At 45.0% G+C, this 23860-nt stretch overlaps 1 protein-coding gene across 1 annotated transcript in view; it reads left to right on the top strand.

Annotated features, from left to right (window-relative positions):
• Positions 1–23860, top strand: part of LOC147712585 (AMP deaminase 1-like) — a 2876771-nt gene that overhangs the window by 2119310 nt on the left and 733601 nt on the right. The window contains exon 11 of the mRNA XM_086923285.1: positions 9092–9255. Within this exon, the coding sequence (XP_086779411.1) occupies positions 9092–9255 (164 nt within the window). The remainder of the gene's footprint in view (positions 1–9091; positions 9256–23860) is intronic.

Raw genomic sequence — 23860 nt, forward strand, 5'->3', positions numbered from 1 at the left:
GCATTGCCGAGAAGTATGCACAAGGGCGCTGCTTATCGCCGTGCATCTGCACTAACACTGATAACGCGCATCCATCTCTCTCATGCACATACAATGTAAAGGGCTTCGTGTAGTCAGGGGTGCCTAACACTGGTGCGGAACAAAGGGCCTGACGTAATTGTTGAAAGACATTCTCACATTCACTGTCCAGGGAAGGGGAACTGGAATATCTTTTGTCAAAAGGGCTAACAGTGGTTTAACTATGTATGAAAACCCTAATATCCACTGTCTACAAAAGGAGGTGAGACCCAGAAAAGCTCGAACATCTTTCTGCATGGAGGGTGCTGGTGTGTCTAAAATAGCTTGAATACGATCTGGTGTAAGTGCACGCCCCTCCTTAGACAAAAGGTGACCTAAGTAGGTTACCTTTGGTCTACAATATTGCAGTTTCTTTTTCGATACTTCGTGATTGTGCAATGCTAAAAAGGTAAGCAGGGACAACGTACACTCCTCACATTGTTCAGGGGGTCTGCTGCCAACACGATGTCATCGACATATTGTATAAGCGCCACACCTTCAGGCAGTATGAAAGAATCCAACTGCAGTTTCAATGCCTGGCTATAAATGCAAGGGCTCTCAGTATAGCCTTGGGGAACTCTACAAAATCTGTACGATCTATTATTCAACGTGAATCCGAAAAGATATCGGCTGTCAGGATGAATAGGGATCGAAAAGAAAGCGTTCTTCAAGTCTATAACTGAGAACGTTATTGCAGTTGGCGGGACCAGAGTAAGAAGTGTCGTACTATCAGAAACCACTGGGTATTGAGGTATCACTATCTTGTTGACCTCCCTCAAATCGATAATAAATCGATAAATCCTAGTGTTGGTGTCTTTCTTCAAAATCGGTAGTATAGGACTAATACACACATTGTATGGCACTTCTTCAACCACCCCTGCTTTAATCAGATCCTGCACTATCTGTGTGAGCGCTTCCTCTCCCTCCTGTGATATTCGATACTGAGGCAGGCGCGGTAACACAGCTCCCTCCTTTACACTAATGTGCACCGGAGGAATGATCATCTGTCCCACATCAGTATCTGAAGTGGCCCACAAAGTATGAGGTAAAGAGGCCAGTGCAGCATCTTCCTTAATCATACGCACCCTCTCCATTGTTGGAAAGTTGTCATTGAGGATAACACGAACTCCCTCAGGAGAGCACCGTATCGTAGCCCGAAAATGCTTGAGCATATCCAGGCCCACGTTCGCCCAATGGCCTTTCTGCCTGCAGTATGCACATTGATCCCGGGCCAAATCAGTACGGCCCGAAAAAGAACCAGGGAAATTCCGACCGCCCCTTTCATTACCTCAACGAGGCGGCCCATACACTTGCGCTAACATAACCTTCATTTTTAAATCTTTAGATTTCTTTTCCTCACTACCCTTCGCTTCTAATTCCTGACGCTCATAATACTGAGCCATCGTCAGGAGGGATGCTGGCGTCGAAGTCGTCCAGAAGCTTTCCCTCGCTTTCAATCGAGCTGCTACTCCCGATAATAAATTCGAAACATATTTATCAACAAAAATATGTCGACCCGTGTCGTCCGTAAGCGACTGGCCGCTAAAATCATGGAAAGTTCCCTCAAACCGTGTAAAGAAATCTGAAACCGATTCATCTACTTTCTGTTTACATGACACTAGCATAGTCCAATCAATCTTTTTAGGGGGGATAAGCGTCTTTAATTTAGTCAAGATAGCAGCGGGCAGATCTAAAATCGACTGGGGTGGTTTCTGTGCAGGTTTCCTCTCCCTATCCTCATCCTCAAGATCCGCCCATTTAACTTTAAATGTCTGAAGGTCATCTACCTTTCGTATAGATCTCCACATATCTGGGGGTAATATAAGCCTGAAAAACAAGTCAATATCGGCCAGAGTCATAGTACAAGAATTCAGAGCCCCCTCAACTTCCTCATAAAAGGCTGCAGGATTCTTTCGTGGATCAGGTAATGCTGCCTTTAATACCATAACATCTGCTCAATTCCAAGGAGTATAAACCCAGTTATAAATGAAGTACCCTTGAGCATCCGCTGACCCTCTATCCGAACTAGTATCCGCTCCTTTAGGAGGAACATACAAAGGCGCCGCCTCCCGCATCGGTTTAACATGCACTGCATCGATCTTATCTGAATAAAAGATGGATGACTGCTTCCCGCCGCCACTCGGATTCAATTGCTCCTCGCCAGCTTTCCTTCTCCGCGCTTCATCCCGTAGCCGAAACATCTCATCCCGCAACGCAAATAGCCGTCGAATCGCATCAGGCACCTGGGAAGGAAGAAAAAGACCTTTACGCAATTCTTTTGAATTGGCTACCGCATCATCAGGTTCAAGAACATCGGAATATTTCCGAAAAGCTGTTGTTACTTCATTAGAAACAAATTCAGTAAAGTATAGTTTCTCCCTATCCTCCCACGCCTCAAGTTCTTCCAATAAATCTGTCAGGGAGACAGCATCTTTGTTAACCCGATAGGCAATCTTACGTAGATCAGCCATACGCTCGGTAGACAACATAGACCGCATATCCACTTTCTGTCCGGACAATCTTGATCTCCTCCTCTCGGGGCAGACGGGCCAACGTACGGGGCGGAGAGCGATCTAATAACGAAAAATCATCATCCGATTTATTAGGGACAGGATAAAGAGGCTGTTGAACAGGATATTGGCCAGATATTTGCAACCGGCGTTCTTTCTCCTGCTTTTCTTCTAATTCCTTTGCTTCGCGCTTTTTCACCTCGTGCGCTTTCTCACGCTCACTCTTTGACTGCTCTTTTTCAATCAGTGCTTGCTCACGCTTCTCACGCTCTCGCACCTCTTTCACCCACATACGTATACACTCAAACATATCTTGTCTCACTTGCCGCTTACACATACACTGCTCCACATACTCAATTTTCCGCAAATCATATAATCCAAACATAGGCCATCGTAACTCAGAATCTTTTTTGGTATATTTCCGCCACAACGTGCTGTACATTATGGGGGAAAGAACAAATTTAACGTACATGTCCCTATTCGGCGTCCCCTCCTGGGGAGCCGGCTGTGATTTTTCAAGTATCAACCGATCATTTCCAAAACAGCAGCACCACTTACGAAGTGCGCTAAAAACAGGCATGTCTAAAAATAGTGCAAACTATGCAATATTATAATTAAAATGGCATTTAAAACGTTGCGCCGCTCAAATCCAAAGATCAGGAGAAATATCTCCACATTGCCTGCCTATATGAGTTGCAACACATATATGAATACCACCAAACAAACAATATGACTACTCACCTCAAACAAACAAACAAATTAGTCGGGGCAAGCTTATCCTAAAACTGCCTCGCTAATCAAGACTACCAAAGGCTCGCAGCAACTACCCTACAACGATTCTTACCAATCAAGAGCATCCAGATTCCAACTGCCAAGTTCCAAATTCGCCCAAACTGCCACTATGCGGCAAACCGACAGAAGAGGTCTCAGTCGATGACCGGCGCCACCCAGATGGTCAGATCGGAAAGGAAGGAAGAATACCTTGGGATGCCAGGACTAAGGTGCCGCTGGCAGTGATCACATCCCCGGCAAGGTTCCAATCCTTTGTCATGACCAGTCCTTCGAGCATCCGAGTCGTTGATGAGCCCCACGTTACGGACGCCAATTGATGAGTACAGGCCTCAGCAAGGTCTGCGAATGCGAAAGGGTTCGCCCTTCTGTACACAGAGTCCTCAGAATTACACAAGAATTTGGCACGGAAACTGGAAATACAAACACATAGTTTAATAAACCTTTAAAGGTGGTACTACAACCTACACAACACTCAACAGTATTGTACAAGGTAGCACAAAGAACTCGGACATGCGGTCCCCTTTTACAAAGAAGGGGCTCATAAGTGGGCGGTTACAGCTCAAAGCATGATTTACAACCATATATGGACATTTCTTGAACATGATCGATACATGGGTGGAGTTAACGGTTCTTGAGACCCGCCGAATGCACATTCCAATCTTCGCTAATCAGAAACAGAAGTGACTCCTACTGGGCATGCGCTAGAAACGCGAAGAACTATTTATAGCCTGGGCAAACTTCAGGGGTGACAGTCAGTGAGGTAGGACTTGCCTCGTGGCGAGTGCATGGCAATGTGTAGCATACAAGATGGACGCCAGAAAACAAAAAATGGAGTCTGGCCGTATTTCAAGTACGGGCAGGAAAACTAGAATAAAGACATGATAGCATGTCTTCAGTGAATGCTTAATACTATCGCTGTTTTATTTACAACAGTTGGACTGGAAAACGACTGAATCACATTTAGGCCCGAAGAGATGATTTGTGATTTTGGGTGGAGTGCTTGTAGGGAGAAAGGTGACACTAGCCGCAGTCTATGGGCCAAATGCTGACCATCCCAAATTCTTTCAGGATGTGTAGGCTAAAATTCAACTTATGGGATGCCACACCTTAATGTGGGGAGGAGATTTCAATGCAGTATTAAACAATAGTCTTGATAGAAAGTGAACATCCCGCACTCTACATCTCAACTCTACCAAAACATTGAACGCCGTAATAACAGACAGTAACTTGACTGATGTTTGGAGACAGTAACACCCGGATGTTGCCGAAGACACGTGCATATCGGCACACCACAGAGCGTGGTCTAGATTAGACTGTTGGCTGGCATCTCGGGACATAATTGCCTGGATAACAGAAATCACACACCTCCCTAGGACATTATCAGACCATGCCCCTTGCCTTCTTAGACTGGTCATTCCAAATGCACCTCAAAAGATGTACAGTTGGAGACTCTCCCAAGATGCCCTACTAGACTCTGCTTTTAGAGAGGAAATATACAGAGAGATTGAGGAATACTTTGCAACTAATGAAGGATCTGTCTCAACAGAAGCTACCCTGTAGGAGGCGTTTAAAGTAGTGATATGGGGGAAATGCATTGCCCGACATGCCGGGGTATTGAAGGCCTTAGGGGCATGTTAGCCACCCTTGAAGCTCGCATCAAAGAGTTGGAATCCCAATACTATGCCTCTGAGGACCCAAGGATCTTAGCATCCCTTAAAGGGAGCATCACAGAATGTGAGGAAGAGGTGCAGCGCAAAGTGAAATTCATGAGCAAAGATACACAAGCAAGCCACTATGTGGAAGAAGATAGACCAGGCATTAGTTAGAGGCCCTCAAGAAATACTAGATCATTTCACTAAATTATATACCAATGTATACACGGCTACCCACCAGACAACCCCAGAAGAGCTCCAACCTTTTCTAGACTCCATTGAGCTGTTATTGCTCCGGAGGGTGCACCAAGCATATCTAGATGAACCATTTACATCCAACGATATTCTTCAGGTGATCAGGAGTCTGCCTCTCGACAAACCCCCAGGCTCTGATCACTTAACAAATTGTTTCTACATGGCCTATACAACCTAACTGGTGTCTCATCTTCTCCCAGTATTTGAAGAAGCACAAATGTCTGGCACACGTCCTCCATCTACGAGAGAGGCGATTATACAAACACTATTGAAACCCGGAAAACCTAGCCACGATATAGATTCATATAGGCCCTTATTTAATAAATATTGGGGCCAAGATATATGCAAATTTGCTTGCAAATAGATTGCAACCACTGCTTGCCCTGATGGCAAGGCCAGACCAGTCAGGGTTTATTCCTGGTAGATCCACAGCACACAATCTCCTCACCTTTTTCACAGTACTGCATTATTTGAATCCAGACTCACAGGCGCTGGTGGCATTCCTAGATGCAACTAAAGCATTTGATGCACTGGAGTAGCCGCATTTGTTTGCCATTCAGGGGAGTATTGGGATTAGTCTGACATTTATAAAACAAATAAGTTTGCTATATATGGAGCCACCGGCTAGACTATGTATGAACGGTATGCTCTACAGCCCTATCCGTATTACACAAGGAACCAGGCAGCGGTGCCCTCTCTCCCCATTCCCCTGCTATCATGATGGAGCCATTAGCAGCAAGGATTTGCCAGCGTGAGGGCTGGTATTTAGCACCAGAGGGCTCCTGATTTTGCTACATGTGGATGACATGACGTTATATATTACAGACCCGGCGGCAAACATAGGTCCAATCCTCAGAGAACTTATAACATTTGGAGGTCTTTCAGGTATAATCATAAACTGGGCCAAGTCAACCCATTTCACACTAACTGGGTGGGCAGACCAGTGAAATACCTGGGCATCTGGCTCAGTCGTGACAAACAAGAAATTTTGAACTTGAACTACGGCCGCGCTGTCTCTTAATTTGGAAGGGAAAATAAAAACATGGGCCAAATGACCTATTCCTCTAGCTAGAAGGATAGCGATTGATATGATGGTCGTGCTACCCAAATTCCTTTATTTATTCATAAATATTCCAATACCGCTCACCCAAGTCTTTTTTTGAACTCTCTGATCTTTATTAATATCTATGGTCCGGGCAGGGAAACAAGTGCCCATTTCATGGGAATTGCTTACACTTCCCCTAACACAGGAAGGACTAGGAACCCCAGATATATTGCTCTATGTCTTCTGTGCACAGGCCCAATATTTACATAATTGGCTACATCCCAACCTGTTCCAGCTCCACGTAGCATTGGAAAGGGATATAGCAGCTCTGGCCCCCCTCCAAGTGGCTTAGCAGCCTTACCGGCGGCCTAGGGATGGGATAGATACGATTGAGACCGTACGGTGGGCCTGGGACAGACTTCGTATTAGAGCTCACCTGGGGGTACTGTATGCACCCTTTGTCCCCGTTGTGCGCAATCCATTACTCCTTTCAATGGCGGATTGCGGTCATGTGACATTAGCTAAATCGATTGGTTTGGTAACTTTCGCTGCGCTCGACCCTGATGATAGTTTCTATCCCCGACTGGTCCCTACAGCTGAAGGAAGGTGCGAAGGGCTTTTCCGAGCTTTTCCTCTAATATAAGGTCAGAGTAACTTGTAGGCAAAAACACAAGACCTTTCACACCCCCGCCCCAGCTACCAACTCTCGAACATATCATAATGAACACTTCATCTAGCTAGCCCATCAGACGACTGTACAGCTCCATGCAGAACGCCGCCCCATTGGCTAGATCGAAGGCACAACATAGCTCTAATGCAGAATTAGATGGTCATGTAGCGGAGGAGCAGTGGCCATTTTGTTGCAGCCAACTTCAAATACTCTCTCCCCTAACTATAAATTGAGGTAGATACATTTTAAATATTTTCATAGGGTTTCTAGGACCCCATCTCGATAATACCATATGGGGATTACACTCGAAGAGAACTGCTGGAGATGTGGTTTTGCCCCAGTCACCGTTCCACACATGGCCTGGAATTGCCCTCCGATAGCTACCTATTGGTCAGACGTTTTAACAAAATTCAAGAAATACTGGGTACGCCCGACGACCCCATGCCGATCATTGGGTTATTGTGGTATGTAAAAGATACTAAAGCTGAAACTCGAAAACTGCACGCCATGTGGCTCCTGTTAGCTAAATGCAGAGCATCAATAACCTGCGGAGAAAAGAGAGCCCCGCACGATAAAAGCATGGATACAAGATGTCACTTTTAGCCCTAACCAACAGTACACATCCTGGGAATTAATACACACTGCCTACAGACCGAAAGACATTTGGGGTCCCTTCTTAAACTGACTGAAAACGACCCAGGCAGAGAACACTCCCTCCCCAGACCCCACTGATCAACATGGATCGCAGTCACCAGGCTCACAGGCTCTAGAACAGAACCAAAAAACATCCCCCTTGACCTGAAACAATGATTAGTCACCAGTTCGTCAACGTAAGCGAGCTCAATATGGGAAGTCCAATTGCACAATGTCACTCCACAAATTTAATGCAAGCTAGTAATAATGTTGAGAAGTTCCAGGGCCCGATGTAGGTGCCCTAATACCGGTCGGAAACGACCGAATTCGGCCGTTTCCGACCGGTATTACGGTTTCCAGATGTAGGGCATGCATTTACAGAATCGGTATTTTACCGATTCTGTATTTACCGATTCGGTAAAATTACCGAATCGGTAAATACAGACTCGGTAAAATACCGATTCTGTAAATGCAGATGTAGCTGGCACAAGTCAGAGTGCCACAGGGCTTTAAGAATCGGTATTTTACCACCCAATCCTATTGGGTGGTAAAATACCGAATACAGGTGTGCATGCACATGTGTGCATGCACACCAGTGCCATGTGACACACAGACATGCCCTTAGGGCATGTCTGTGTGCCACATGGCACACGCGCCTGAATTCAGGGTGCTAGAGGGTGTCAAAGTGACACCCCCTGCACCCTTGCAAAAATCGGTATTTACCGAATCGGTAAATACCGATTCGGTAATGACCATTGATTCCTATGGGCTGCAATGCCCATAGGAATCAATGGGCTTTACCGATTCGGTATTTACAGAATCGGTAAATACCGAATCTTAACGATTCGGTATTTACCGAATCTGAAATACCTACATTTCCCCCCTTCTAATTTACCACTTCTTAAATACCGAATCGGTATGATTCGGTATTTTAGAAGTGGTAATTTATAATTACCTACATCGGGCCCCTGGTCTTGTATTTTACAGATTACTTGATGTTTCTGACAGTTTTGTTACGTTTGACGTATGCACATTTGTGTTGAACTTTACATCTGATCAACTTGGATTATTCATTGTATGGAAGAATGTGTATCTATGAAAATGTTAATAAACAAATAAAAAAAACATTTTAATGTTGATTGACAATGTCTTTTTTTGGTTTCCCTGACACCATGGGGTACCCAAACATGATTTGGTGGAATATTCCACATCTGAGTATTAATGTACTTTTCATCACGTTTTGTTTTGACTCAGACATGTGAACATTTTGTTCTGTATCCTGCATGTGAACATTAATGCTGGGCTCCAATTATAGATGTTTGCTGTTATTTTCAATCTTTGAGAATTGATCAAAAATGAAAACAAGCATCGCAATGTAAGGACTGTTTTATAAAACTAGATGTTAATATGAATATAACAATCAATAGCCATGCAATTTGTAAGCATCTTTTCTACAATTTTGCCTCATTTTTGATAGGTCACTTCTTTTGACAGCGTGGATGATGAATCGAAACACAGCTCCTACGTGTTCTCAAGTGACAGTCCTAAACCACAGGACTGGAATATGGAAAATAGTCCAACATACAGCTACTACATTTTTTACATGTATGCAAATATTACAGTCCTTAATAATTTTCGCAAGTAAGTCAAAACAAATGTAACTTTTTATACACTGTATATGTATTAATGGCTGCTGTTAAACATAGATGCAGGTAATATAATCTGCATAATTATTTTCTAAAGACTTTACTGTGGCATCTCGAACAAGTTAAATGCCAGTATATGCTGTGCAGAAATATTGTTTGTACAAAAAATAGAGCTGGAAAATCAACTACCACAATATTTCAAAGGTAAGTATATAGTTACATATAGATTTACTATTCTTAGCTCCAGATCCATGAGTCGTGAAAGCACACATATACATATACATATATATATGCAGGCAGAACACGGCAACTGAAATCTGGAGCCCCAGACACAGGAGACGACACGAGTCCCAAAATCAAGGCAAGTTCTTATTTATTAAGGCAAAGGCAGCAAACGAGACTGACGCGTTTCGGGCAGTTGCCCTTGTTCACAGTCACACATTAGCCAAAATGCCTGTTTTTTTAAATTGCTAGTGCACACCATGTGACATTAGTGAGCATAGAAGAAATACTATTACGGTCTTTCTGCATATCATTGAGTATATGGCTGTCAATATCATAAACCTCATAATGAAAATACACCAATATATTTATCTGATTAAATACAAATGGCTTGAAACAAGATTGTATATATATATATATATATATATATATATATATATATATATATATATATATATATATATATATATATATATATATGTATATATATATATATATATATATATATATATATACAGAAAATCTTCCAGACAAGAGATCCGTCTGATTCAAGACAAAGTGACAAAATGCCTCATGCAGTGGAAAAGGCAGGGTCTATTAAAAAAAGACGAACTCATTTCTATCTCTATATATATACATATATTTGTAAGGTGTAAACATGGCCCAGGATGGGGACTGCTTGTCCCCCCTCCCCTTTAACTGTTGAATTTCTCTGTTTTGTATGAATAAAGTCTGACCCAAACTATAAAGGGTCCCTATAACCTATGTTTTTACCGTTCTCTCCAAGTCATAGTAAATGGTCCACTTCTTGCAAGCCAGAGCATTACAAATGCTCTGACTTGCTGGAAATGGAGCAGAATTGCTTTTACACAGAGGAAGCTGCATGTTTAGCAGCTCCCTATGTCTAAAAGCAAAGGTGGCTCCCACTGGAGGCAGAGAGCCAGTAGGAATTGTGGGGGCATTAAGGCTTACCCACAGTGCCATTAGAGACTGGTTGCCCTGGGGGCCCCCAGCAGACAAGGCCGGGCCACAGGGGATAAATCAGCTCAGGCGGGGGGGGTCCCATGGCCCCCTGCTGATTCCAAGAAGGCCTGGCCTCAGTGGATGGGGTCCTCAGGACAAAATTGGCATGGGGAAGGAGGGCCATGCATGGTGTTTCCCTAATAAGAAAGATAAATGATTTAAAATATCAGATAGCGGGTAGATGCAGGAGGCCCTGACCCCTTTCTTCACCACACTGCAAATGAACCTCCTGGCACACTACTAGTGGGGAGATGAAGTCTCCTTGCAATCTGAGGGTCCTTGTGGGCCAACTATCCCTCCCCTTATCTCCAGTTAGTCCCACACAACGGAATTGCTAAGAGATCTTCGTAGGACACACCCCTTTCTCCACCACTTTGCAAACAAACCTCTTGGCGCACTGCTAGTTGGGGGTGAAGTACCCTTGAATGCTGAGGGTCCTTGGGAACAAAGAACCCCTCCTGTTATCACCAGTAAGTCCCACACAGCCGGATTGTTGTGGGCTGCTCAGAGGACCCTCCCTCTTTCTCCACCACTCTGCAAATGCGACTCCTGGCACACTACTAGTTGGGGGTGAAGCCCTTTTGGATGCTGAGGGTCCTTGGGGGCCAAGAACCTCTCCTTTTACCACCAGTAAGTGTGACACAGCAGGTTTCCTGACAGCCAGTTGCAGGCCTCGCCCTGCCTTTCCCCACCACTCTGCAAATGCGACTGCTAATTAAAAAACCATAGAACTCACTTAAAAGAAAAAAGGTTATAGTTATAGTTAGGCTCAGGTTTCACTTGTACAAAGCCAGTGAAATTCAACAGTTATAGTTACCTGAGCTAACTATATCTTACGCCCCTGCAATGCACTGCTTATGACCTCACATATTACATCACTCATAACATGGTCAGTGACATTAGTCACGAGATTACTGATGACATCATCCACAGAACCACTCATACCCCATATACCTCTTGTGTGCCCACTCACACACCCACACAGCCACTCGCATATAAATTCACAGACCCATAACAACAGTCAGAAACACATTCTCTCTTCCATTGAGCCACTCACACACCCACTCACTCACTCATTTAGCCACTCATACAACCATTCACTTACCTATACAGCCAGTCACATAGTCACACACTCACGCATACAGCTGATTTGAGCTGATCTCAGCCCCAGGGATCTCATCCCCCGGGGCCCAGCCTTTTTAAAAACAATTTTTACAAAGTAAAAGGGAGGGATAGCGATTGCAACCCCAGGGAACCCATTCCCCGGGTCCGGCCTCTTTCAGGTAATTTAAAATAAATACATAATGTGCATGGGGCAGCAGGGCCCATTCCAGGGCTGAATTAAGCCCTTGGGAACCCATCCCCTGGGGCCCAGCCTCTACTGTGTGTGCCCTGGTCCCACCCAGGACAATAACTTAGAATGGTTGGGGACCGCAGGTGAACCTCAAGTCCTCCATGGTCCCTGACAGATTCCTCCCTCCTGCGGGAGCTGGAACTGCTTTTAAAGAGAGGCAGCTGCTAACATGCAGCTCCCTCTCTAGAAAAGTAATTGTGTGTTGCTTTAAGTAAGCAAAAGGACAATGCTCTTGCTGGCTTTGCGTTTGTCACCCCACAGTGCGGGCTCCTGCTATGTCCCGGGGTCCCAACATCCGGGACACAGTTGTTTCAACAAACAACTGTGTCCCGGATGTTGGGACCCCGGGACATAGCAGCAGCCCGCACTGTGGGGTGACAAACGCAAAAACAACAGTTGATGGACAGAATGCAGAACAATGTAATCAAAACTCAAGCTATCCTGGCTGATGAGGGCTGAAAGCCCTAAACCGGTCCTAGGATGCTTGTTTCCAGTCCAGGGAGGACCTGGCTTGGCAGTTCGGGCTGGACTGTTCCCATGTGGCACAGGGTGAAGACTGATTTGCATATTGCTGGGTTCAAACTGGAATGGAATGGTGAGCAAAAAAACGATGGATTTAGGCCCAGATCTCTGTACTGGGGTGAATGTATGACATTGTTCTGCATTCTGTCCATCAATTGTTGTTTTTGCATTTGTCCCCCACAGTGCGGGCTGCTGCTATGTCCCGGGGTCCCAATATCCGGGACACAGTTGTTTGCTATGGCTTGGTGGGAGCTTTACCGCTTTCACCAAGCCATAGCAAACTTGCATATGGCCAGTTCTAAACTGGGGTGGCATGGTGAGCAAAATAATGATGGTTTTTAACCCAGATCTCTTGACTGGGGGTGAATGTTTTGATTTGTTCTGCATTCCGCCCATCAAATTTGTCTTTGATGGGCCCCGGGCTCACTGTGCCACTGGACTCAAGGTATCCTGGCTGATGAGGGATGAAACCCCAAAACCGGTCCTAGGATGTTTGGTTCCGATCCAGGGAGGACCTGGCTTGGCAGTTCGGGCTGGACTGTTCCCATGAGGCACAGGGTCATGACTGATTTGCATATGGCCAGGTCTAAACTGGGGTGGTATGGTGAGCAAAAGAATGATGGGTTTAACCCAGATCTCTTGAATTAGAATTTGAATTGAATTTAAAATACTTATAGAGCGCTACATTCACCATGCGGTTTCTTGGCGCTGTGGAGGCTAAAATAGCAGAGGAGAGGCAGTAGATGCTGGTACAGAAAAGGGAAAATATAAGGACAATTTACAAAGGGAAGGCCTGATTGAATAAGAAAGTTTTGAGGTCTTTACGAAAAAGAGGGTAGTGATTGGCCAAGCGTAGGTGATCGGGGAGGGAGTTCCAAAAGGAGGATGCCAAAAATGAGAAGTTGGCCCCTCCCCACTTTTTGTGCTTGTAGCGGGGTACCTGCAGAAGTGATTGAGATGATGAACAAAGCTCTCTGCGGGGATATACTCCCTTATCAAGGAAGCAATGAAAGAGCAGGAGCTGAGCCCTGGCGCGCCTGGAAGACCATACAACCTGTTTTGAAAAGGGATCGCTCCCTGACAGGCAGCCAGTGAAGCGCCTTCAATAAAGGAGTTGAGTGGTGAGAGCGGGAAAGGCCGTACACTAATCGGGCCACCTGGTTTTGGACCAGTTGGAGCTTCCGTAGGCTGTACGCCGGAATGCCGTTGTACAGGGCATTGGCGTAATCCAGCCGGGAGATCACCAAGGCGGACATGATCAGTTTAAGTGCCAGGAGAGAAAAGAAATGAGAAACAGCGCGAATAGTGCGAAGAGTGAAAAAGCAAGAAGAAACAACAGAGCTAATTTGTGAGTGGAGAGTAAGATGATTGTTAATTTTGGTGCCTAAGGTCTTGACTGAGGGAGAGGGAGTGGGAGGGGGACCAAAGGAAGAGGGCCAAAATAAAGAATTCCAGGGACTGGAAGAACCACCCGTGAGAACCAACTCAGTTTTATCCGGGTTCAGCTTCAGGTGGGTGTGGTTCATCCAGTCCCTAATAAAAATCATAGTAGTCTGAAAGTTGGAAATAGAATGGGAAGAAGAGGATAGGTTGAAGATGAGCTGGAGGTCATCCGCATAGTTATATACGGTGACCTCCAGCTGCTGGAGTGCAAAGATTAAGGGATAGATGTAAAGATTGAACAAAAGAGGAGAAAGAGAAGAGCCCTGGGGAACACCACAAGTGATCTTAAGTGGGGTGGCCGAGAAATCCCCCAACCGGACCACCTGGGTCCGGTCCCTCAGGAAGGACGATAGCCAGACCAAGGCCGAGCCCCCGATTCCCGCCGCTCTGACACGTGAAAGCAAGATGGAATGGTCCACCGTGTCAAAAGAGGCGGAGAGATCGAGGAGCACCAGGGCCTGGTGTTTGTTTTTGTCCATGCCCTCCCTGAGGTTGTCCAGGACCGACACCACGACGGACTCGGTGGAGTGCCTTGGCCGGAAGCCTGCCTGGCGAGACGCTAGGGCCCCATTCACTTCTACATGGGCGCTGAGTACCGATGTTACATGGCGCTCATGCACCTTGCCCAAGTAGGGCAACAATGAAATAGGGCGATAATTAACTGGGGCGGAGGGGTCCGCACCAGGCTTCTTCAGAATAGGCACTATTGTAGCGGATTTAAGTGCTGGGATCACAACCCCCTGGGCCAGGGAACTGTTGAGAAAAGTAATCGGGGGCTTAGTGCAGACAGAGTAAATCTGTTCGAGAATACGGGCCGGGCAGATGTCCGCCGGGGAGCCTGACTTTACCTTAGAAAGTATTGCCAAGAACACTTCTTCGGTGAGGGGGGGGATCGAAGAAAGGCAGCACTGGGCAGTCGGGGGAAGGGGTTCAACAAAAGTAAGAGAGGGGAGAGGAATATTGGCTTTGATGTTAATAATTTTTTCCAAGAAATAAGAATTCAAAGAATCACATAAGGACTGGGTAGGGGGAGGTTTAAGTGTAGCCCTGTCAGAGAAGGCCAGATCGTGAATAATTGTGAAAATCTCCCTGGGTTTATTCTCCGCCACCAAGATTTTTGCTGAGAAGTAGGCAGTTTTGGCGCCTAGTATGGCTCTTTTATAGTCACCTAATAGTGTGGTGTAGTGGGTTTTCAATAAAGGACAATAGTCCCTTCTCCATTGCCTCTCAGCCCGCCGATGGGACAGCTTTTTTTCCTTCAGATCTTCACTAAACCACCGATTTGACTCCTTAGGCCGTCTAGTTGAAATCCGACGTAGGGGGGCTACAGCGTCACAGCCTCCAGCAAGCCAGGTGTTAATAGAGGTGGCTTGAGATGAGGAAGATAAGCCCGCCAGGTTAGGTGAAGAGTTCAGGAGGGAAAAAGATAACAGAGGGAGGTCGACACGGTTCCAATTCCGCGCCCAGGTGTTTTTGGCAAGCGGGACCTTAGCTACAGGGTTAAGGTGGAGGGAGAAGGAGATTAGAGCGTGATCTGACCAGGGACATTGGGACACGGACATAGAAGAAACGGAAATGTTAAGAGACCAAACCTGGTCTAGCACATGTCCGTGTATGTGCGTAGGGACTTGTATGTGAGAAACAAAATTCAGGGATTGAAGTGATTCTGTAAACTGCTTAGAGGAAGTGCACTCAAGGGGGTCCGTGGGCCAATAGTTAAAGTCCCCTAGCACTAGGACTGAGGCGTAATTGACCGCTAAGGTAGCCAATAAGTCCCGAAGGGCTGGCATGAACAGGTGTGAAAACTGAGGCGGGCGATACATTAATAAACAAGTGAGCGGGGGAGAAAAGGTAAGAGAGCGGACCACAAGATGCTCAGTGGGAGTAATAAGAGGGGAGGGGAGAAGTTGAAAATTATACTCTGACCGGGCAATGAGGGCCACGCCGCCCCCTGTCTTGCCTGCCGGGCGGTCTGCGCGGAGAGCCACATAAGAAGGGGGGAGAGCAGCCAGAAGAGAGGGCAAAGAGGACTCACAGAACCAGGTTTCGGTTAAAAATAGCATGTCAGGCTTGTGAGAGTCGAGCAACACAAACAGCTCCTGATGGTGTCTGACCGCTGACCTGGTGTTTAGCAGGATGATAGACAAGGGAGGGGAAGAGGATAAGGAGCCAGAATGGGAAAAAAGCTGCGTCGAGGGGATCAAATGAGAGGAAGGGAGATGAGGAGATGGAGGAGCGAGGCCAAGAGAAGAAATGTGGCTAATGATGGAGTCGGGCAGCGACCAGTGGCCCTGTATAGCTGTTAAATCCTCAGATGAATAAGAGATAGGAAGGGCATGAGGACGCGCCCCTAGCCCCGTCCGGCCGCGGACGGGCGCAGACGGGCTTGACTTAGGTGCCACTTCGGCGCGCCTTCGTCGCGCCCGCTGCGCTCGTCCGCTGCGCTTCCTCATTGGGGGCATTTAAGTAGGGGCGGAGCGCGGGGGTGTGGCGCCGAGCTAGGTCGCCTGACCAGCCCAATGGAAGATGGCGCCCGCACACCACCGAGCCCTGAAAGAGTAGGTGAAATTAGTCTCCTGTTAATTTTCAATGTTTTACTAAAACAGAATAAATCAGTTAACTGTTCAAAGTTTCTCCTATTAAATGGGCATGTACGACCAATTTGCCACAATTCAATCAATGTACTAATTTTACAAAATACAAACAAAGCAGCAACAGCAATAATTCAAAAAGAAAAAGCAACAGCAATAATTTAATAGGAGAAACTTTGAACAGTTAACTGATTTATTCTGTTTTAGTAAAATATTAGTCTGAGACCATTGTTTTTGTATAACGAGTATCACCCAGGTCTACCGACTTTTTGGGTCACCCCATTGTTTTGATGGTTACCTTTAAGCAGTGATACTGCGAGGGTTTTTGTTTGTTGAATGTCCTGTAAATGTTAATCAATGTTGTACTTGTAAATCTTATATGTAAGGATCTGAATACTGGGAATGTCTGACAAAGAGACCCTCTCTTATAGTGAGGATTATATTGAAAAACTATTACAAGAGGAAGGAGGGGGTACATTTCTGGTTGACCAAATCTCCATTGGTAATTTGACGTTGAATGAAAAAGTCTCCAAACTAGAACGTTTGGAGAAGAAGCTCATAAGAACGAGGCTTCATGGCCATACGTTGGCGAAATACCTAAGGTCTAACGTAATACCGGTGGGTTTACACGTTAGGAACGAGCCTGCGATCTTTCTTGAGAACCCTAAATTCAAGGACAACTTCAGCTTCATATCCAACACCTGTTCCAGACACTGGATGGTGTTGGGTATCGAGACTGCAGTGGAAGAGGTTGAGCGTTTGACTAGGGAGATCGCCGAACTCAGGAAAGAGATCATTGAGGACAAAGCCTTATCCAACGCCAAAGAGGCACTAGAGAGACTGGAAAAGACCATACGCGAATTTGATCTCTATACGCAAGGGACCAAATTAGACAAAGTTGCGAAGGATATTAAAACCTATGATAAAAAAGCCACATACCCCTATTTACAAGAAGGTTATTACACAAGAGACCAACGTGGTGGTATACCCAGTAGAGGCAGGGGAGGCTACAAGAGATTCAATACTTTTTCGGGCTCCTCGTATACCAGCAGCTCAGATAGTGATTCTTAACGCCCGGGAACCAGCACGGGTGGTGCCACAAGTAACGTGGAGCACAACCCCTCAGACCAACAGGCTTTTTTAGTGGAGGATCAATGGTGGGGACCACGAGGGAGGGGACGCCCCTGGGGCAGACCCAGGGGACAACGCTCTGCCCGCTGGAATCGAGGCTCAGGCAGGGGGAGCAAACAAGTACAGTTCCAACAGAACTCCCATGGCGAGATTCAAACAAGACGCCAGGTCTACAGGTGGTAAGATATGCCCCTGAAAATCCCATCATTAACATATCTGGCCATGAATTAAACATAAATGAACAGCAAATCCTGTGCAAGGGTCTATCTTTTGTGCCAACCTCCATGCCTGATAACTTCACCGTAAGAATGGAATTACAACAGTTCTTCAGGAAAGTGAGACTTAAACATCACTTCCTGAGGACGCCCTTTAAACCTGAATTTTCAGGGAGTGGCCTGAGACCACCTTCTAAATTTACCCCTCCATCATATCATATTGACCACAAGATTAGAACGTATGAACAAGTGGTACTACGGGACGTGGATAAAATCTTAGCAGAAAGACGCTATGTTGCTTACAATATCACAAAATCAGAGAGAGAGGCGTTGGGTACCTTGAAGAACAATGGTAGTATTGTGATAAAACCCGCTGACAAGGGTGGTGCAATCGTGGTTCAGAGTGTTGAAAAATACAAGGGTGAAATACTGTCCCAATTGTCTGTGGTGGGAAATTACACTCTTTTAAAGTCTGACCCCACTAAAAAGATTGGTTTATCAATTAATCGAATCACGATGAGGGCCCTTGAAGATGGCATAATTACAAAACAAGAATTTGAATTCTTAAACAACAAATATCCACGCATGCCCACAATTTACAATCTACCCAAAGTCCACAAACGGATGGAAAATCCCCCTGGCAGACCGATCATCTCAGGGTGTGGCTCATTATTGGAGCCTCTCTGCAAATTTATAGACATATTTTTAAAACCTATCGCTGCATTAACCCCGACATATTTGAGGGATACAATGAATGTCATCCAATTAGTGGATGGGCGCACTTACGATCCTATGACGAGTCTGCTCGCCACCATGGACATCACGGCCCTCTACACAAACATTCCGCAGCAGGAAGCGCTGATGTGTATGGAAAAGGTGTTGGATGAGAGACCTAGGCCTCACCGAGTACCAACAGATTTCATCATAAAACTGTTGACAATAGCAATGACAAAAAACTTTTTCATGTTCTTGGGCCAATTCTACCTCCAGATCAAAGGGGTAGCAATGGGGGCAAGTTTTGCCCCGAATCTGGCCATAATTTACATGAATGAGTTTGAACACAGATATGTCCTTAACCAGCAGAATCAGTACTATAATCATATTGCCCTATGGGCTCGGTACATTGATGATGTGCTCTTAATTTGGCAAGGAAGTGACAAACAATTGTTGGAATTTCATAAGGGGCTTAATACCTGCTCGGATGACATACAGTTCATCTTGGAATATGACAGGGCTTCTATTATTTTTTTGGACATCCAGATTAAATCGGAGGATGGGCACCTGTACACCACCCTCTATCGTAAGAGCAGTGAGCGAAATACCTTACTAAGGTACACGAGTCACCATCCCCGCAACCTCAGAGATAACTTGCCCTTTGGCCAATTTCTGAGGTTGCGGAGGAATTGCACCAAGAAAGAGGATTACTTTGATGAGTCATCCTTACTCGTGGTGAGATTGCAAGAACGTGGTTATCCCACTCGCCTTTTAAAGAAAGCACGTAAGAGGGCTTGGTATAACCATCGCGAACATCTATTAATCCCTAACCCGAAAAAGCAAGGTGAAGAACGACTTGTGTGTGTCACCACTTTTAACACCAAGAGTAGTGCCATTAAGAAATCCATCAATCAACATTGGCATCTGGTGAGTGAGGAATTGGGTCACCTCCCCCCACCGCTACATGCATTCCGTAAGGGAATGAGTGTGAGGGACCACCTTGTACGAGCTTTGTTACCGATAAATCGTACCAGTTGTCCGACAACATTGTGGGATCTTCCCCCTATTAAAGGACACATGAAGTGTGGTACATGCCGCGCTTGCCCCCTAACTAATGAGTGCACTACATTTCACCACAACAATCGAACTTACACTCTGTCACAGCACAGTAACTGCAACACCGCAGGGGTCATATATGCCATCCTTTGCCCCTGCGGGCTTATGTATGTGGGTCAAATGACACAGAGAGTCAAATGCAGAATTCTACAGCATTGTAGCCGCATTAGATGTAAAACACCAGGCGCTCCCTTAGTTGAACACTTTACCACCCTCAGGCATGACTGTGACAGTCTTCGATGGTGGGTGATAGAGAAAGTGGCCTTAAACCCCCGGGGGGGAGATTTTGGAAATGTACTGAACCTAAGAGAGTGTAAGTGGATATATTCTCTGAACACGGTCAATCAAGGATTGAACGAGCAGGAGGAAATCAACAGACAGGTGTCCCTCCTGAGAGCTTAACAATATATGGGTGATGTTACTATACAGGTGAAATTCTGTGACTCCACACAACATATATATTCTCGTTTACACTGTCATACATGTAAATTGTTTTGAATGATGACCTGCGTCCACTAACAATGAGGCTACCAAACTGATGTCTGTTAATGGATGTCGTAGGATGTTTGGGTATATATGTCATACTGGGAACATTTGGCTATGTATTCACAAATATGATCCTTGCCATGCATTCACAAATGTAACCATTGCAGTTATGCTGGAAGTCTCTGCACTGGCCGGGTGTTATAATAATGAATTTTTTCCCTTTTTTGTGTTGGTAACCATGTGCCTTGATTGTATATTTTTTTCACATGTTACAGCTTGATAATGTTTTAGATGCCATGTAATCGATTTCTCTGCATCACCAGTTGTTTAAATATTGAATATTATCGATATTTTTAAAGGATTGTCAAAACCGGCATCAGTAGTCCATATCAATACATTGAACACATCCCCAACTTAAAATGGCCGACACATGTTTATCCCCAACAGCATCACTATGCGAGCCGTCTTTTACCTCTAGTGACGGAGATTGGGTGTTTTAGCTGCCGGCAGTCCCTTCTCTCTATCAATTGCTTTGGTGGATTGAGCTCTCGGACGCCAGGCAGAGCAAACGCTGATGACTCGGGTTTTGTTATTGTTATTGACATACGAGGTAGGTGGAACGGCCGATATATTCCTTCTAGCACCCTCTACCCAAAACACGGGGACGAGTGACCCGGCCTTATCCCCCTTTTTATATTACAGGCAGTTACATACGGTTGACACGAAGTGGGTGAAAACCATACCGATTGATTCGGTGAGTCCTACTTCGTTTCTCTTTTCCATTTTTTTGTGAATTAATTCTGCTTTCGCATATTAATTATGCTGTGGGTATTGATGGATTCCCAATTAACTCATAGGAAACCCTAAACTCTCGAACTTGTCAGGATTGAAACCTACACAACCCGACTGAGTATGTAGGCAACTACATCCTTCATATTTCGGGTAAGATCTATTCTTGACATGGTGCATTTAAGTTTGAGAAACCATGCATGGTCTGTTATAATTAAAACGTTCTGTTTTTCTTTTTTCTGCCCATGTTTTAACATAATAGGGACTATTGCAAACCCGAAGTCAAGCATTAGTATTGGAGAATTTGTTTCTTCAGCTCCACCCTACCCCAAAGGTAATTGAGAGATATATATTATCCTTGGTGTTTGCAGTGATTGGCAAACTGTTAGAGGATAGGTCTAATGACCGCTCCGTTATGTCTCTAGGTAATTAATTTGCCAGGACAGTTAGAGCCACGAACAAATAGGCTCTCTCAATCAGCATTGGGTAAGTCTAATTTCTTACTATGGGGACCAGCGAGACATGCATGTTCGCACCCTCACAAAGCAACAGCATGATATATATATCCATTATATTTCAGGGCTTGTGCTACTCCCTTGGTTGCCAAAATTTGCAGTCCTGATGAAGACTCGCATGGCCACGGTCTAAAATCACCTTTATGGCTACAAGACGAGTCGAAACGTTGACGCTTTAGTTTATCCTGGATGGTGTTATACACTACTTAGTGCAATACAAATTTTGGAAGTATTGTCTCCATTTAAGATGAATTATGTTTAGATTTTTGTAATACACACCAGGACCCTGTGGAATTGACTTGTACAAATTCATATGTTGTATATATAAATTTGTAAATATTGTAACACTCTATGTTCTCTTTCTTAATCTTTTCTATCAAGCACCCTATATCTCTATCTAATTGCACATTCTTTTTGGGCAACTCTAAATGCCTTTATAATGAGATAGCCACTAGTGCAATGAATTTGAATTAAAATTGCCGTAAACCCCCTTTTTTTGAATCATTGCTGTTGCTTTTCTTTTTGAATTATTGCTGTTGCTGCTTTGTTTGTATTTTGTAAAATTAGTACATTGATTGAATTGTGGCAAATTGGTCGTACATGCCCATTTAATAGGAGAAACTTTGAACAGTTAACTGATTTATTCTGTTTTAGTAAAATATTAGTCTGAGACCATTGTTTTTGTATAACGAGTATCACCCAGGTCTACCGACTTTTTGGGTCACCCCATTGCTTTGATGGTTTCCTGTTAATTTTCAGCAGGGGTTAAAAACAGAACTATAGCAAATAAAATGAAGTGCCACTGCTCTCAATCAGCAGGGCGCAACAGTCACACACAGTAAATCTATGCCGCTCCTAACTGCAGACACGAACCCTCTGCCACCGGGGTCGCCTGCCTCCAACAGCAAGCAATGAGAAGCCACCCCTAAGTAGGGGCAGAGCGTGGGGATGTGGCGCCGAGCTAGGTCGCCTGACCAGCCCAATGGAAGATGGCGCCCGCACACCACCGAGCCCTGAAAGAGTAAGTGAAATTAGTCTTCTGTTAATTTTCAGCAGGGGTAAAAAACAGAACTATAGCAAATAAAATGAAGTGCCACTGCTCTCAATCAGCAGGGTGCAACAGTCACACACAGTAAATCTATGCCGCTCCTAACTGCAGACGCGAACCCTCTGCCACCGGGATCGCCTGCCTCTCTTGACTGGGGGTGAATGTTTTGATTTGTTCTGCATTCCATCCATCAAATGTGTGTCTTTTGTTTCCTCGCACTGTGGGGTGGCAGTCCCCAGCACCATGTATGGCTCAAGGTGGGTGTGTAGTGTAGTTCCTATATTCCCAAAAGGCTCTGCGTATTGGAATAATATATCCTGTAGATTAGACGTAGTACTGAGGTCGTCTAGGTCTCTACCGAATATACTAAACTTAATTGTGTGTGCCAGCTAGCTCAGAGGTCACTAGAAACTTTATCAAATTCACAAGAAGGGATTAGTCTCTGACAACTGCATAAACATGACAACTTTGTTTCCCAATGATAAAACATACCTTTAAAGTTGTGGAAACAATAGATAGATATTTCACTCAGTCAATCATTCATGCTTCGTTTCACTAGAGGTGCAGAGAAATAGGTAGACTGGAGTTTTCAATAAAATTATTTATTGAACAGTCTTCTTTCTCAAGCATAAGAAATGAACTGCTACAATCGTAACACAGTTTGTAAAATATAATGCGTACAGAATAAATAGTAGAATAAAATAATACTGTAAGAGCTTTGTATGGTTCCAAAACCATAGAAAAATACATACATAAATAACAGAGGCTAAAAGTACTCAACTGGTGCTTCTAAAATACGCCTACCCTGTTGTGTACCTAACCTAAGCTTAGTACAAGGGAAGAAGTAAGTGAGGTGTAGCATAAATGTAGTATTCTCTTGCCAAGAATCTGCCCAAGATTTCTCTAATGGTTTAATCAGCTCCGTATCTTAGTTTAGAATGGAGAAGGCTGGTCTCGGGACTCGATTGCCCAACAACCCGCAAGGGTAGCTTGGAAACACTGGAGCTGGATTTCTCAGCAGGAGAAAAGACAGCGTCTCTCTCAGTGTGCCTGCTGGAGTGTTGGCTTCCTTCGGCACTTGCTGTAGCAGGCTGCGTCGGGCAACTGGATAGTCGAACTGCTTCAAACCACTGTGTGTTTGCTTGGGCAAGTGTGGGCATATTCATACCTTGAAGGTGCCTGGTTTGACGTATGGTTGGACATAATAACGTCATCAAATAGTCTCAGTTCTTTGAAAACTCCATGAGTTCATAGATAAATCAGTGCTCAAGCAAGGGAAAGTCCCTGACTGCTGAAGGCCTGGGGCGGTGTCAGTCTGCGGGGCTGCAAGGAAGGCCATACGCATCTCCACTGCACTCATTTCAGGAACAAGCATTGGAGAGTTGGCAGTCCCTAGGACTTGAGGGTGCTTCATGGGCACCCCCTGCATTA

The sequence above is a fragment of the Lissotriton vulgaris genome, chromosome 5, assembly GCF_964263255.1.
Source record: "Lissotriton vulgaris chromosome 5, aLisVul1.2, whole genome shotgun sequence".
NCBI lineage: Eukaryota > Metazoa > Chordata > Amphibia > Caudata > Salamandridae > Lissotriton > Lissotriton vulgaris.